General features: G+C 37.5%; 1 protein-coding gene across 1 annotated transcript in view; it reads left to right on the top strand.

Annotated features, from left to right (window-relative positions):
* prox1a (prospero homeobox 1a) overlaps nucleotides 1-18430 on the top strand; it is a 97475-nt gene that overhangs the window by 13004 nt on the left and 66041 nt on the right. The window contains exons 3-4 of the mRNA XM_059985856.1: nucleotides 3437-3553; nucleotides 13870-14064. Of these exons, the coding sequence (XP_059841839.1) occupies nucleotides 3437-3553; nucleotides 13870-14064 (312 nt within the window). The remainder of the gene's footprint in view (nucleotides 1-3436; nucleotides 3554-13869; nucleotides 14065-18430) is intronic.

Below are 18430 nucleotides of genomic sequence, written 5' to 3'. Positions count from 1 at the left end.
ATCTATGCCACTCATAATTTTTAAGTCATCAGATCCATTTCTCCAAGGAAAACCAGCACAACCTCTGGGAGTTTTTACTAATAACTGAAAAGTACCATCTGGGCAAATTCCTGATGATTCTCTAGAAATGAAGGGGTTAGACTATGAGGAGAAATTGAGTTGCTGGGACTGTACTCGCTGGAATTCAGAATAATGAGAGGAGAGCTCATAGAAACATAAAATTATGAATGGAATAGATAAGGTAGAGGCAGGAAAGTGTTCCACTGGTAGGTGAAACTAGAACTAGGGACATAACTCAAGATTAGGGGATCTAAATTTAGGACTGAGATGAAGAGGAACTACTTTTACCAGAGGGTGGTGAATCTGTGGAATTCTCTACCCAGTATAGCAGTAGAGGCTTCCTCAGTAAATATATTTAAGACAAGGTTAGATAGATTTTTGCATAATAGGGGAATTGAGGGTTATGGGGAAAAGGAAGTAGTTGAAGATGAGTCAATGGTCAGATCAGCCATGATCTTATTGAATGGTGGAGCAGGCACAATGGGCCAGATGGCCCACTCCTGCTCCTATTTCTCATGTTCTTAAGCAAGGGGAGTTTCATACAAAAATTATATGCTCTTGTAATCTCCTGACCACCTCTCCAAAGCAAGCACATTCTTTCCATAGGGGGCTGACAAGATCGGTACACAGTACTCCAGCTGTAGCCTAATCAATGTTTTATAAAGTTAAACCATATTTTGTAAACACTTCCTTGATGAAAACTCTTCAATGAAAATAAAAAATACTTTGAAAGATGCTCCAATATTTGTAGGTTGCCTTCCAATTGTATTTCAATTTGGCAGGTAAAGACCCATTTAAAATTTTACTTTAATAATTGTAGAATCCCATTCAGAAGAGTGAAGGCTGTAATTATTTAGTAGGTGGTTATTTTCAATTTTCTGATACTTCATCTGAGATATTTTTAGTAGTTATGTTAATTGGGTAGCTATCAACTTTTATAAATTTCATTAATGGAGTAATTAAGACTGTTTCGATGGAAGAAAATATTTATAACAATTATATCTTCAAGGAGTTGTTATCCTTCTAAATGCAAAATTTTCTTAGAGTGTCACTGGCATAACAACTGTAAGCCTGTAAAATTGCATTGCTCAACTCTTAATCTTATGGGATTTTTCTTGTGGCAAATCTGTAGTAATAATTTTGGTGTTAATGATGAACTTATACCTGTATATTTTGTTTAGCAATTTTTCAGATCCATAGTACATTATCTGGAAATTAATGTAACAAGAAATACTAGGAAGCAAAGTTTACCAGTTTACAAAAAGATATCAAATGAAGCCCAGTGCCTGCAATATAGAGAGCTGAATGAGAATATAATTGAAAGTGAGGTTAAAGATCCTGTGAATAGAGTAGGCTCATTCTTCCATACCAAAATGAGCGAGACAAATTACAGTTATTTGTATGCTTTAACTAAGTGGGCTCTATATAAACCATTATTATTTTATCAAGTTAGGTCCATGCTAAATGTTCATTAAAGACAAATTGTGTACTATGTTCGATTTCTTAATTTATTTTTAAAATGTAAAATTTGAAAATATCCAGTGATGGTGCTAGCTTGCATACTCTATCTATAACTAGCACAACTGTGCTGGAATCACATTCAAGCTGATTCTCAAGGCTTAAAGTAAAATTTAAAATGTATATCAATTGTTTAGGATTCCACTATTAATATGATAATATTGTCAATTCATGCAACCCTAATCTCCCTTTCCCAGTGGGCCTCCTTCAGACCTCGGGATTGAACACAGTAGAAATCACCAGTTGGTTTTTAAATTTATGTAGTTGAACTGAAACTAACAAATGATTTCTAAAATAATGCACTCCTGAATAGAAATTTAAATTGGGATATAGTTCAAAAGATGATATCCTTGCAAGTCTGCAGTTTTCCATATGGCAGTGTCTACCTTGCAGAATTTAGTTCACATCTTTCAAGCATTTTGAAGGTTCTGTCTGTTTCTGGTCATTCCATTATTTCTTTCAATGCAGACAGCCATTGATTCTTTTAGTTCTCAGCACTCCAAGTACCACTGTGGAACAGCTTGCTATACTTCCTTCCATTTGCCGATGTTATTTCACTTATGCATTATGACAGATGGCAGTGGAGAGTGTAATGCTCTTTTAGTCTTCCCTATCAGTCTAATGGAGGTCACATAAGGTTTTTCAACTCTTCCCAAGGTACAAGAAGCATGTCAATCATGAGTTATCTCAGCCATCATTAAGCTTTTGAAATACAAAGTATCGGCTTGATCCAGTTCCTTAAGAGTTTGTTCACTTTGACCTGATCTCCTCTTACAATGATTTCACCTCTGTAATAAATTTGTAGATCTCTTCAAAATCACTTGCGTAGTCATGGAAGTTGCAGCATTTTTGCTGTTAAATGTAATCTTCAATAAAATGCCCTTTGAAATAACTTCTGGAAGGCACCCCTTAATTGACCTTCCAGGGCCCACATTGATTTTCTCCACATGCATCTTCATTTCTGATAAATTATAAAGCCATTAATTTGTGGAGGAAATGGTGGGCGAACTGCAGCACAGATGTGCCAAAGCCCTTCTAATGCACAAAGCACAAAAGAGTGCCAAGGATGCTGTTTGAAAAGCAGAATTGCTAGATTGTTACGATTAGCGTTGCATTAAACTTTCTCCTGGGAACTATTTTAGGAAGCTTCTGTCTTCAGAGCTGAAGGATAATAATATTTGCAGATAAATAGGTTTCTTTATCAATGTAAGAAAAAAAATATTGATCAGTTGGCCCCTGGGGGCTTTTTGACTGTCAGAAAACTAACCTTTCGTACTTCTTGGTTCAGTAGTCTTGCATAGGTCAGATATCACTAGATCTACCCGGTAACCTCTGTGTAAGGTTTCTAGGCATACTGTGTTCTCTGCTATGAGTAAAGATGTTTAATTTTTAACTTTATAATAATACCCTTTTTGTTTTGCGAATTTCTTTTGCATCTCTAGCTAACTTGTTAAATTTTAATGCCTGTTGTGAATTATTCTGGCACAATATAATAGTTGTTTTATTTCTTCTTGGAATTAATGAATACTGTAGCTTTATCAGTGGAGTAACAATGCTGTAAGACTTGTGTTTGTAAATGCTGTTGTATCCATTATTAATCTATAGACAGTACAATATTTCTGTTCTGTCCTAGCTAATATCTTGGGGGTGGGGGGCGGGGAGAGAACTGCACCTTGAAAGAATTAAGTTTTATGCTTTTAGTTAACATCGAAAAAGTCAATATTATGTGATTGTTAAACTATTGGTAGTTTTTGATTTATTCATTCAGTTTGGCTTTTCATTAAAACATCGCTCAGAAGACTCGTGCTGTACAGTTTTTTTTTCCTATAAATGTTCTGTATATTTTCCTTGACACCTAGCATCGTACATACAGGAGGGACTGTCACCCAATCACCTGAAAAAAGCAAAGCTGATGTTCTTCTACACCCGGTACCCCAGTTCAAATATGCTGAAGATGTTCTTCTCTGACGTGAAGGTAGGTGCGAGGAGGATATTTTGCTCTGTCATGGCTATTACAGCAGCAAAACAATGGCAATTACAGTCTTCTATTTACTATTTAATTTGATTTTAATGTAGTGTAGACTGAGCATAAGGATGGTGAATAAACTGACAGATTCAGGCCACATTATTCAAATGAGAATATGAAGTCTGTCTGGTCACAGCTGCACCCTTACTCTGCTTCCAGTGTATTTAACCCCAATTTATATTTTTACTTCCCTAATTTGAACTATTTGTTCTTCCTCCACCTCAACATCAAAATAGCTACTAAATTTATTCTAATACTTAAAATTGAATTTTTATTTGTTTGTAATTATCATCAAAATAGTCAAAGACAGTTTTACTATTTTGATAATTTGATAATTTTGATATGTTCCCCCTCCTTCAGAGTTAGGAATTGCTTTCAGTTCTTGTCAGTGATCACACATTCAACAAGTCACACAGTTCTGCAGTTTCTTCTCATCAAATAATTAACAAAATCACAAGTACATTGAATATTGGTTTGTCTGATGTGAGGCTCCATATTTAATTTTAAGAATATTTTATAGATAATAGGCAAGTATTATTGAATTGCTTCACTTATTAATGAGTACTTGTAAAGCTTCAAATCGTTCCCATTTGTTGCAGACATTTCATGAAAGGTTTTAAAGCCTATTTGGAGAAAATGAGTAATCAAGGTCAGAGTTATTGCGCTGAATTTAGTTTTTGAGAGAAGTTATGATCGTAATGAGGAAGGACTCCGTGTCAAATGGAGTTCTTTACTGCACCTTCCTTGACTGTGAGCTTTGCTTTCCGTCTCTTTAATTTTGAAGTATCAACAATAAACAAAAGACCAGATGTTAATATTTAAATATAAAGATTTTACATATTGCCATCTTTGAAGTAATACATATCTGCAGTATTGTTAACCAAATATTCCCTATTGCTCTGGGTTTGCAAGCTTAAGCACCAGCGAAACCTTGTTATCTCTTTCTAAGGGAGGAAATAGGAGCTGAATTGAATCATTAGTCCAGCTTAAGTTTGTTCTTTTAAGTTGGGTAAGTTTTTAGCCTTCAGCTTTGAAGGTGCATAACAAAGTCCTGCCTTTAGATTGATGCCAAGGTAAACTTGCACACATTTGAACAATGGACAGATAAAAATTCCTGTGGTCTTCAATAATTGAAATGGATGCAATTCTTGATCATTTCCCATTCTGACTAATGAAATAGTTCCACCATTAGCTGTTCATCACACATGAGGATGATTCAGCCCAAAGAGAATTAAAACTTTGCATGAACTATTTTTTAACTGCTCCTGGAAAGTTTTATCCACAAGTTAGAGGCAGCAATGCTTTTTGCAGTTTTTCTTCATTATCAAAACCAGTCAACACTGGAAATGATTTTAATAGATGGGTGAAAATTGGAAGTTGCCAACTGAAGCTGATCTGTATTACTAGCTAATTTTTTAAGCAATACTTTATCAATTGAAAAAATTAGGGGTAGTTCAAAAGAATACTGCTCTTATGAAGATCAGTAGATTCTAATCATTGGCCTTCTAACTTTGCTGGGAATGCACTGCTTAGAGGGCAAAAAGAACATATGTTTGTTTTCTATCCTTCCGATAGGCACACTTGAGACCTATAGAAGTGTGACATTCAAAGTTCATTTATATTCTGATGCACCATCAGTGGTGACAGGCACACAGGCCTACCAGCAATGGCATATTGTTAATATAAAACTGCCATCTGATAGCATGGTTTAAGATCCTTTAAATGTGCCTGAAGTCATTTTTTTTTTACTGAAAGTAAGTTTTTAGGTTGAAATATATGAGTAAGATCTATTTATGGAGGCTTTTAATAGCATTTTGTCCTTTAATAATTGTAAGAAAATGTGCCTTAAGTTTCAAAGGAATACTTAAAATTTTTATCACCTTAACGCGCCAAGCACTTATCACTGAATAGTAACTACTTGTAATAGTAAGAGTCTGACAATAATTAAAAAGAGTAGTAAACAAGATTCAATATAAGGCGAAGTTGTGTTTAAAATATATTTTATTCATATTTTCCTGTTAAATCTAAACAAATTTGAATTGTCTTCCTTCTACAAGAACATTTGCTGTGTAGAATTTAGTTTAGCTTCTTAGTTCAGCCACAGTTTGCCCCCATAATTGGATAGTTAGAGCCTTGAAGATGTAAGACAGCATCCTGTCTGTAGATTGACATCAATGTAAACTTCCACACAGTTGAATGGTAGCCAGACAAAAACCCGGAGGCCTTCATTTCAAATGGGTTGAATCTTAGCAATGAATTCTGGAACAGATATAGAATAATGGATAGATGTCAGACTTAGTTATATTCAGTAGTTTCCAGAAGGCATTTGAAATATTTCTGACAGGTCCATTTTTGCACATTTTTCCCCTGTTCCCAGAATTAAAACGATTTTATCTTTGCGCGTAATTGTGTGCCCTTTAATGTAGAAGTGGGATAAGATGGTATAAATTTACATCCATGACCAAAAGTAATTCTCCAGATACTGCACTTTGCATGATATGATCACCATACTACATAGCACATTGCATAAAAATAGATTTTTTTTAATAATTAAAAAATATAACACTTCAAACCAGGTAGTTTAACATATTGGTGTACTTATTTATTAGTGAGAGCTTGCTATTACATTACATTGATGTAATGCCAGACTTAGATTAGTGTGCTGATAAAGAGAAATATGCTTCTGGAGTAATAAATCCCATAAATTTGCTGGCTTCCTAGAAATGTATTGCTTGCAGCGCCCAATATCAAGTAGTTTGCCTTTATCACCAATTAATAAACAAGAATGTTTAAAGGTTCGCTGATATTAATGCCCAGAAACCCATCATAGGTTTGAAGGATAAATTGAGATATAATGTAGAGGCTATGCACTTTATTTTGCTTGTAAAACTATTTCTTTTAAATTCAGATGAATTTCTAGGCAGTAATATATAATATTAACACATCAAAACGTATACTCCTGGAAGAACTCGGAGGGTGAGGGAGTTGGAAACTGGAGTGACAGGGCTGAGGACAGGGCAGTTGATATACAGACTGTTCAGTGAGACTGTCAGGAAGGATGAGTAAAATTGCAGTCAGTGAGATGAGTTGCAGTGTCACATGGGTGACATAAACAAGACTGAAGGTGTTGTGTTTGAATGCAGGCAGTATATGGAATAAAGTAGAAGATCTTGTAGGGCAGTTAGAGATTGGCCACCCTGAGATTGTGGGCATCATGACTGAGTCATGGCTGAAAGAAATTTATAGCTGAGGGCTTAACATCCAAGGATATACATTATATCATAGGACAGGCATAGGTGACATAGGATGGGAAGATGTAGAGTCTTTGTCGGTAGAGTTAAGAATCTACAAAGGTAAAAAGACCCTGATGGGAGTTATAAACCGGCTTCCGAACAGTAGCCGGGATGTGGGCTACAAATTACAGTGGGAGACAGATAGTCATGGGGCATTTCACTATGAAGTTAGATTGGGAGAATTAGGTTGGTGCTGGATCCCAGGAGATAATTTGTAGAATGAGGTGGCTTTTTAGAGCAGATTGGGGTTGAGCCCACTAGCAGAAAGGCTACTCTGGGATTGGGTGTTATCTAATGAACTGGATTTGATTAGGGAGCTTAAGGTAAAGAAACCCTGAGGAAGCAGTGATTATGATATGATAGAGTTCACCTGGGAGGGAGAAGCTAGAGTCAGATGCATCATTATTACAGTGGAGTAATGGGAATTATGGAGTCATGAGAGAGGAGCTGATCAAAGTTGATAGAGACCTCCTGAAGAATAAGCAGTAATCTAAAGGGAGGTTGGCACAAATGTGGCTGACAAGGGAAGTCGAAGACAGCATAAGCAATAGAGAGAGCATATAATATAGCGAAAACTAGTGGGAAATTTTAGGATTGTGGAGCTTTTAACAACCAACAGAATGCATCTAAAGAGCCATTAGGAGAGAAAAGATTAAATACGAATGTAAGCTAACCAATAATATCAAAGAGGATCCCAAAAGATTTTTCAGATATACAAAGAGTAGAAGAGAGGTGAAAGTGGATATCAGAATGCTGGAAAATGGCATTGGTGAGGTAGTAATGGGGGACAATGAAATGGCAGATGAACTATGATGGCAGAAAATAGTATTAATGATAAGACTCTTGGCAGTGTGGAGGATCAGAGGGACCTTGGGGTCCAAGTCCATAGGACATTCAAAGCTGCTATGTAGGTTGACTGTGTGGTTAAGAAGGCATACAGTGTATTGGCCTTCATCAACCGCGGGATTGAGTTCAAGAGGCGAGAGGTAATGTTACAGCTGTATAGGTCAGAGCCCACTTTGAGTACTATGGTTGATTCTGGTCATCTCACTACAGGAAGGATGTGGAAGGTGCTGCGGAGTAGGTACAGAGGAGATGTCAGGGGTAAGTTTTTTTACTCAGAGAGTGGTGAGTGGAATGGGTTGCCGGCAACGGTGGTGGAGGTACATACAATAGAGTCTTTTAAGAGATTCTTGAATAGGTACATGGAAGGTAGAGGGCTGTGGGTAACCATAGATAATTTCTAAAGTAAGTACTTTTTACGGCTCAGCATTGTGGGCCAAATGGCCTGTATTATGCTGTAGGTTTCCCATGTTTCAATGTTTTAAAATTAGTATTTTGATCATTCTTCACTGTGGAAGACACTACCAGTATACCGGAAGTTCAAGAGCATCAGTTACTATTACTAGGGAGTAGATGCTTGGGAAACTGAAAGTCTGAAGGTTGATAAATCACCTGATATATAGATGATATACACCCCAGGGTTCTGAAAGAGAGAGCTGAAGCAATTGTGGTGGCATTAGTAATTATCTTTCAGGAATCACTAGATTCTGGCATGGTTCCAGAGATTAGGAGAATGGGCAAACAAGTGGCATATGGGATACAGCATCAGGAGGTGTACAGTCATGCACTTTTGTAGGAGGAATGAAAAGACCGTTTTCTAAGCAGGGAAAAGATTCAAAAATCTGATGTTTAAACAGACTTGGGAGTCATCGTGTAGGATTCCCTAACGGTTAACTTGTAGGTTGAGTTTGTGGTGAGGAAGATAATTGCAATGTTAGCATTCATTTAGAGAGGACTAGAATGTAAAAGCAGGGCTGTTATGCTGAGGCCTTATAAGGCACTGGTGAGGACTCACTTGGAGTATTGTGAGCAATTTTAGGCCCCTTTTTTAAGAAAGGATTTGTTGACATTGGAGAAGGTTAAGAAGAGATTCACAGGAATGACTCCGGAAATGAAAGGGTTATCATTTGTGGAGCGCTTGATGGCTCTGAAATTTTGAAGGATGAGGGGGGATCTTGTTGAAATCTATTGAATGTTGAAAGGCCTAGATAGAGTGGATGTGGAGAGGATGTTTTCCATAATGGGCAAGTCTTGTATCAGAGGGCACAGCCTCTGAATAGAGGGATGTTCATTTGGAATAGAGATAACAAGGAAATTCTTTAGCCAGAGGGTAGTGAATATATGGAATTTGTTGTCACAGGCGGCTGTGCAGGCAAGATCATTGGCTGTATTTAAGGTGGAGGTTAATAGATTCTTGATTAGTTGGGGTGTCAAAGGTTAAGGGGAGAATGGAGCTGATAATAAATCAGCCATGATGAAATGGCAGAGCAGACATGATGGCCTGAATGGACTAATTCTGCTCCTATGTGTTATGATCAAGATTTGTCTGTGGAGTGGATAAAAAAGTAGGTCTTTCAGGTCAATATCAGCATCAGGATGGATGGTTGCGTCCAGATGCAGGGTTTAGATCCAAAATGTCAGCCACCCCTTTTTACTTATTTACAGTACGGAGTAGGTCCCTACAAGCAGCACTATCCCAGCAACCATGACAACCCTGATTTAACTGTAATCTAATCACTGTACAATATACTTTGACCACTTAACCTATCCAGTACTTCTTTGGACTGTGGGAGAAAACCTGACCAGCTGGGGAAAAACCCATGCATTCCACGGGGGGGGGACGTACAGACTCCCTACAGAGGAAGCTGGGATTGAATTCTGATGCCCTATGCTGCAGTAGCATCATGCTAACATTCCTGACCTCCGAGTTCTTCCAGCAGTTTGCATTTTTGCTCCAGACTCCAGCATCTGCAGTCTTTTAACTCCATGTTGCTAGCAATCTTCTGAACCTTAGTCATATTTCAGTAATCTGCTTGATTCTGTACCTCATTTAATTTCCCTGTCTGAGCTCCTTTATCCTCTGTCCTTTTAGTGTCTTGAATCATAAATTATATTGAATAATTTCCATAAATTCAGCCATTTTCTGCCCCTGTATATAAAAAAGAAAGTCTATCCTTCAATACTAATTAATCCCTTATTCTGAGTTATTCTTCTTAGTTTTGGATTCTCCTGTCTGGGGAATTTAATTCTTTGCACCTGCACTATATCCTTTTTCAGAATGTGTGTATTTTGGAAGGTGTACCTGTTCATCTCCAGTGAGTGTATGCCAGCTTTTCTCAATTGCTCAGCCCAAGATCACCTCCACATTGCATATCAGTATCTCACAAGCGGAAATGGCATATTGGTGTTTAGAATGTTTAATATTACATATGATTGCTACATATGTTGATGCCTTGCAAAAATGCTTTTAAATTTGAAAATATTATTTACAAGGGAATGGACATAACATTTAATAGTAAGAAAATTTTAAAAGGACCGTTTGTTACTATAGCTTCTGGTTATATGATTAATATTATACTTGTGGAATAACCAGAATACTCATAATCACACATGATCACTGAGAATAGAGAGTTCACCTATAAAAAGTATCTAATTTTCTCCTCTGTCCACTTCCCTGCAAACAGCTCCAATCTCAACCATTACCCCTCCCCACCATCACCATTGGCAAGTCGATCGCTGCCTAACTAGATTAAGGTGTCAAATTGATTTGTTTTATGGGTCCTTTGACTGTGCTCATTGAATATTTAGGAAGTTTCTTCAGCAAACACTGGGATTGGACATGTCCCATGGGAAGCATTAATCCGTCACAGGAACAATTAAGTTGCAGAAAGAAGAGATCTTCTCTTGTACTGGTCACTTATTTGTGATGCACCAGTGAGAACCTAAAGATCAAGATTACTATGTTTGTTTAGAAAAAAACTAATTCAGGAACTGCTAATGTTTGATAAGCAAAAAGTGACACAAGTCTTAAATGCTGAGCCCTCATGTTTGAGTGGCTCTGTTGTTTAGGCCAGTGCATCTCTGGTATTTCAATTCTGTAACAATAGGTTTTAAATCTCCCTTTACTCCCTTCTGCCAAACACTGTCATGTGGACTTACTTTTATTTTGTAGTCCCATTAGGTCATCTACAGGCCATTCTAGAAAAAATACCCTTTCTTTTTTCTCTATTCTTGCATGTAGGAGACAATATCTTGTAACAATACTGAAGCTTAATCTCCATGTCAAAGCAATTTTCATTCCCGGGTGCGCAGGCTGCTATCGTTTTGTTATGTTTTGTTTCTTATACTAAAAGAATTAAAAAGGAACAGTAGTCGTCATGGGGCCTGTAGTTCTTATCACAGTGTCTGGAAATTTGGACAGTGTATTTTGCTGCAGAGATAACACGGAAAGAACTCACGAGTTCAGCAAATAGTAATGGGTTTAAGTTCTATTGAAATCAACAGCAAATCAGATAATGGGGTCCTTCAGTTGTCTTTTTAATCAGGTCCCCGCAAGGCTGAATAGAGACCGAGCAGACACACAGAGTGAAAATATAATTCTTGGATAGGTTAAGTACATGTTTGAACTCTAGCAGTCAGAGTGATTTGATGATGACTTAATCATTTTCTGGTCAATTATCTGTGAGGACCCTTGCAACTGGAAGGCAATTATGATGCAAGCTGGCCTTTAGGAACTGCAACAGCTTCCACTTCTGTTTCTGTGTTACTTAGCCTTCACTGCCATGAATTTTCATTCACTTCATTATCTTAAATTCACTGGAATAGAAACAACTTTCTGCATTGTAATTACACACCCATTAACTGTCAGCTTGATAGAAGCAGGCAGCCCTCTTCATGGCCAGAGCAAATGCTTGATAAGTACTCACTGTGATTTTTGATTAATGAACACTTTGTGCCATAAAGGGGAAAAATGATAGATGCCTATATTGAGAAAAGTCTTCCTGATATACAGGCAGTTTAAAGTTACAGGTTTTAACTTGACTAACAGGGATTTAACAAACCTTGAATATGCACAAGACCCCGTAGGGGATGTCATTTCTTGTAATAGATCCCCATAAAAGTACTAAGAACTGCTCTGAACAATTAAACATCTAATAATTTGGCAATAAGTATCTGGATCATTGTCCATAATCTTAACACTTTTATGGAGAGAGAGTGGTTAAAATGATTAGTTTGAAAACCATTCACTTTGGTCACTTCAGTTGCCAGATGTGGTTAATGTGCATTATAACCCTGGAGCATCGATCTTTAAATTTTTCACTAGCTCCTGAAATACTCACGGTGCTTTATGCGGGCAAAAAGAAAGGCATAAGTTCTTGCATACAATAGCTGTTTTACTAGATATCCAGTTAGAAATTAATGGTTTAAATATATAAACTTTTAATTTTATTCATGAAATAGGTAAACTAGAAAAGCCTATATGATTGTGTCCTTTAGTGCAGGGCTGCAAAGATGCTGGCAATAGGCAAGATGGGGTCGTTACCATTACAGACCCTTTTTGATTGGTTTCCAGTTGTTTTGGGTGGCAGGAGTAGCATTATACTCTAGATCGGTTATGTCTGTGCCCCCTTGCCACTGCCTTTTAATATTCCAATGTTGGGGACCAGTCCAATCTTGTGACCTAATTCCCCTAGGGGTCTACTCATGCTTTATGGAAAGCCAGTATACTTCATTTAAGTGAGGTTGAAGTGGGAGGTTTCCAGCGTATGGTTTCATTGCTCCTTAAGAGACAGAGGACCTTTGGTACGATCACAGTTTCTGCCCCAGACAGGACCCAATATTTACTCAGCTTCTTTTCCACACTGAAATTGGAACACCAGCGAAATTTTTGAGTTCATAAGGGAGAAATCTGCCTTCAAAGTAGCACTAAATATGTAAATAAGTAGCAGGTGTGCATTCTTCTTTGCTTCCAAAAGTAGAGTGTAATATGCAGAAATTATTTTAATGAACATTTGGTGCTAGGGTCTCTGACACTTCATTTCAATCTCAATTATGCATACTAGAGCCTGATCCAGATTCCTAAAGAATTCCTCAAAGTACATACAATGTTAGTATATTCTGTTTAACTATAACACCCCAAACTAAAGGATCATATTCAATAGGAATACTGAAGCTCAAGCTGTATTAAAATGGGATGTCCAAAGTATTAATTTACCAATATTATTCATTAAGCTGAAATAAGGTTTCCTAGTTTATTCATTTATATGCAATTATTTTGTGATCATGATAGTTGATGTTATTATTAAGCCATGCTGTCTCTATACGTTTTTGTTCTTGCCTCTGGTGTCATGCTTTATCATGCACCTCCCAAGTGTTGAAAAGGCAATTTACTTCCAGACCATTTCCTATTTGGTCTGGTGGAGTCCCATGGAGTCCCAGCATCCCATGTGTATTCCCAGGAAGAAAGCACATTATTTTCTCAAGATGCTGTGCTGTGCTTTTCCACAAACAGATAATTGGGTGGAAGGAAGGAAAATTAAATACAAAAGTGATATTTTATTGACTGACTTAAGCTATTTCTTCAGAGGAATGTAAAAAGCTGAAGTGTTAAAAAGGCCACAGTATCGGTCCGTTGAAAGCTGAAAATCTGGTGTATCAATTTGAGACCAATTATTTTAAATTACTATTTGTTTGGGTTCAGTTCTGTTGGAATTAGGTGAAATAATGGTTACATCTTGCAAATGCAAATATAGTAGAAAAAGATTCAGTTTTGCAGTGACATGTTTTCCAAAATGGATTGAGTTTATGGACAAAATATGACCTTAGTGAACCAGGAGACTACATCACCTAAAGAGATTATCCAAAGTATTTAAAATGTTGTTTACAGGGATCTAATAACCATTATGTGTTTTGTTTCATGACTTTAATGCAATTATTTTTCATTAGCTGAGAGAAGAATACTGTTCCTATTATACAATGCCCCTACTCCATGTCCAATTACTTGAACTAGTTATTTGGATTTATTATGGAATATAGTATCAGTTTATTACACTTAAAATGTTATTAACTTAGGGAATAATGACAATTGAAACTGAATCTGCTCATCCTGTCGTACTTTCCTATTGGCAGTTTAATAGGTGCATCACCTCACAGCTTATAAAGTGGTTCAGCAATTTCCGAGAATTTTACTACATCCAGATGGAAAAGTTTGCTCGTCAGTCTATTAACGATGGAGTAACAAGTACCGAAGAGCTGACTGTCTCCCGTGATTCTGAACTGTTCAGAGCCTTGAACATGCACTACAACAAAGCAAATGATTTTGAGGTACGGGATTTGTTTCTATGTGAGCACTTAACAATGCGTGTGAAGGCAGATGGTAATGTTGTTTGTGAAGCAACACGAGACCATTATTTTTCCTTTGAAAATTATTTTTTAAACTTGGTATACAATGCAATCTTTGGCTTGGTTTTTGTTTTAATGCTTCCAGATTATGAGCTACTGCAAGTTTGATGAAAGATTAGTTACAGTAATGCTATTGAAAGTACTATTGGAAAACTAAGCAATGTAGCCTGACAATTTGCCTGCTAAAACAATGTTGTAATCCCAAGCAAATAAAATTAAATTCGTAGCTTGAGGTCCTAGTGCTGAAAGATTGTGGATCGCTCTTTGTTGTCTGCTAATGTTGTGCTTTGACCTTGGGTGTTCTCAGCAGTTCGTCTTTGATGTCAGTGAAATTTAAATTCCATTGTGTCACCAAACTCTTGGTGTGACGCAGTCTTTTTAGGGGTCACCCAAAAATGAAGTATTTAAACATGCCTATAGTGTGAAAGGAGTTAAAACTAAATTTTAAAATTACATCATATGCACAAATATTTTATAGTAGGTTATATTTTCTTGCCCGTAGCACATTTACTAAATTATTTAGCATATTTATAAAAGGGCTATATGTTGGTGTTACTTCCATATCTAATTTTCAAATGCACACTTGAATGAAGTACAAAGTGTGAAGAGATGAGAATGAATCTCATTCAGCTGGTTTTAAAGAAAACATGTCGGGAGAGGGAACACAGTGTTTATTTCTGAAAGAAAAATATTAATGCTAAAAGATTAGCCCCATTGGGGAGAAATCTAGGAAGCAAGTACTTATGACAGCAATAATTCAGTATAGTGATGGGCAAATAGGATGTGAAAATGTAATTGATTATTTGCACCAGTAAATTAAAAGTTGCATTAGGAAAATATTAAAATAGATTGACAATGCATTCAACTAAAATGGAATTGGGAATGAGGCATCCAATCGGAGTTACAAAACCTACTCAAACAACACCATTTTCTGTTGAATTTTCTTGCTGTCCATTTATTTTGGATGAACATATGAAATTGAGGCAAAGGTAACACAAAATCTAGTTTTAACCTTACAGATAAGATGGAGAATCAATCATTTCTAGGTTTCTTTATCAATGTGGGAATGTTGGCTTCTGATTTTTATCATTGGCTTTTACTCCACTTACTTTTAACTGGTGATAATATTACCCTCACCTTATCATCCCTGAGGACAGTGGGAGGGATGATATTGAGAAGAGTAGGAGACCAGGCAACAAGGCTAAATTGGAGAATTATTCTACTCATCCGCTTCTATGATTCACTGCTGTACCAGCGGCTGCTAAGGTCACAGTGTGGCTTAAACAGAAGTAGTTCTTCCTTAGTCCATACTTCTGAATAGCTGTTAAGTAATGACTTTCCATTAGTGGATTATTGGGGTAGTCGTGAATTATGCCATTAAGTTGAGGGGTCAACTGATGGAAATCTTGAAAGCAGTGGAGGGGGGGAGGTGCAATCAGTTATCTGTAGGGAGTGATTGGAAAAGACTGCAGATTGTGTTTTTGAATTTGAGAGAGTCTGCAGTGTTAGAGATTGCACATTAGAACAGAAGAGGAATTTGTGAGTGGAAACTTGGGAAGTGTTTAGAAATCGCTATAGTTTTGAAATGTATGGAAGCTATAGAAAAGCTATTGAAATATTTAAAGATATACTGCAATAGGCTTCCTGTTCCAGCATGGTTGTGAATGTCTGCTTTAAACCCCACACCCAATCTTCACAGACATTCAAAATTCTGCCTCTGCGCAAGTAACTTCTGATCCTCATGGACATACCCAAAATGGTATCCAGATATACTTTGCATGTCATGGAATATCCCATTGCACATAAAAGTATAAGATGTAAGAGCAGAATTAGGCCATTTGGCCCATCGAGACTGCTCCACCATTCCATTATGGCTAATTCTTCTTCTTTCTCCCTGTAACTTTTGACACCATGACTAATCAAGAGCCTATCAACCAACATTTTAATTATACCCAATGACTTGGCTTCCACAACTGTCTATGGCAATTCCACAAATTTACTACCCTCTGTCTGGCTAAAGAAATTCATCCTCATCTCTTCTAAATGGACATCCTTCTATTCTGAGACAGTGCCCTCTGCTCCAAGACTCACCCACTGTAGGAATCATCCTCTCCACATCCACTATCTAAACCTTTCAATATTTGGTAGGTTTCAATGAGATTCTCATTCCCTCCCATTCTTCTAAATTCAGCGAGTATAAGCCCAGAGCTATTAAATGTTCCTTACTACAGGACTCTTTCTTTCCCAGAATCATTCTCAAGAACCTCCTGTGGACCATCTCCAATGTCAGCACATCTTTTCTTAGATAAGCAGACCAAAACTGCTCACAATACTCCAAATGCACTCTGACCAATGCCATACCAAGCCTTATCATTATATTTTTGCTTTTGTAGTTCTCTTGAAAAGAATGCTAACATTGCACTTGCTTACTTTACCTCTGAATCAACTTGCCGGGAATCCTGCACAAGGAGTCCTTTTGTACCTCTGAGTTTTCTTCCCCTTTAGAATATAGTCTACACCTTTACTCCTACCAGAGTGCATGACCATACTTTTAGATGTGCTATATTTCTCATGCCAGTTCTTTGCCCATTCTCCCAAACTGTCAGTCCTTCTGCAGAATCCCTGCTTCCTCAATACTACCTTCCCCTCCAGCTATCTTTGTATTGTCCACAAACCTGGCCACAATGCCATCAATCCTGTTATCCAAATCATGAATGTACAATATAATGTGAAAAGGAATGATCCCAATACTGACGCCAGTGGAACACCACTAGTCACTGACAGCCAACCAGGAAAAGCCCCCTTTATCTTCACTGCCAGTCAGCCTATCTTCTATGTATGCCAGTCTTTTTCCTGTAATGCCATGGGCTCTTGTTAAGCAGTCTCATGTGCGGCACCATGGCAAAAGGCCTTCTAAAAATCCAAGTAAGCAACATCTACAGGCTCTCCTTTGCCTACCCTGCCTCAAAGAATTCCAGAAGATTTCCCTTTAAGGAAACCATGCTAACTTTGGACTACTAAATTTTGTGCCTCCAAGTACACCAAAGCTTCATCCTTAGTAATGGACTCAAACATCTTCCCAACCACTGAGGTAAGGTTAACTAGCCTATAATTTTCTTCTACCTCCCTCCTTCCCTTAGGGAAATTACATTTGCAATTTTCCAGTTCTCCAGCAATATTCCAGAATCTATTGATTCTCAATGGGCCAGATGGCTTATCCTGCTCCTATTTCTTGAAATGTCATTACTAATGCCTTAAAAATCTCTTCTGCTGTCTCGTTCAAAGCCCTGCGGTGTAGTCCATTTTGTCTAGGTGACTTATCTACCTTCAGAACTCTCAGCCTCCCAGGCATCTTTTCCTTAGCAATAACAACTACACTACTTCTGCCACTTGACGCTCTTGAATTTCTAGTATACTACCGCTGTCTTACATAGTGAAGACTGATACAAAACACTAATTCAGTTTTTCTGCTATTTCTTTCTCTCCCAATACTACCTCTCCAGTGTCAATTACTAATTATCTGAAATTCACTTTCTCCTCTCTTTTACCCTTTATATACCCGAAGATACTTTTTGTACTCTTATGTTACTGGCTAGCCCCTAGCTTATGACATCTTTTCTCTCCTTGTTGATTTTTCAGATGCCTTCTGTTGGTTTTTAAGTTTCCCAACCCTCTAGCTTCCTGCTAATTTTTACTATATTATATGCCCTCCCTTTTGCTTTTATGCTGTCTTAGACTTCCCTTGTCAGCCATAGTTGCATCATGCCCCCCCCCCCCTTTAGACTGCTACTTCCTGTATCTATCCTGTAGCTTTCAAATTGCTCCCAGAAATTACTGTTCTGCCATCATCCCTGCTGGTATGCCCTTCCAATCAACTTTGAACAGTTCCTCTCATGGTTTTCCCTAGAGGAATCATCCACAAGCTGCGCTGAAAAGCCATCTTGTAGACATTCTACAAATTCTCTCTTTTGGGATCCAGCACTAATCTCATTTTCCCAATCCTTGGATGTTAAGCTCCCAACTAAAATCTTCTTTCAGCCATGACTTGGTGATGCCCACAACGTCATACCTATAAATCTCTAACTCGTTGCAAGATCACTTACCCTGTCCGATATTGTGTGCATTCAAGTATAGCACTTTTAGTCCTGTATTCATCAGCATTTTTGATTTTGACCCCATGTTACACTTCAACCCATTCCACTGACTACCATTTTGCCTCATTGCCTGTCCTTCGTCACGGCTTTGCTAAATATTGCATCTAACTGTACACCAACTGCTGCAACATTAG

The sequence above is a fragment of the Hypanus sabinus genome, chromosome 12 (genome assembly GCF_030144855.1).
Source record: "Hypanus sabinus isolate sHypSab1 chromosome 12, sHypSab1.hap1, whole genome shotgun sequence".
Lineage (NCBI taxonomy): Eukaryota > Metazoa > Chordata > Chondrichthyes > Myliobatiformes > Dasyatidae > Hypanus > Hypanus sabinus.
Note: the sequence above shows the minus strand (reverse complement) of the source record. Positions and strands in the feature narration are given on the sequence as shown.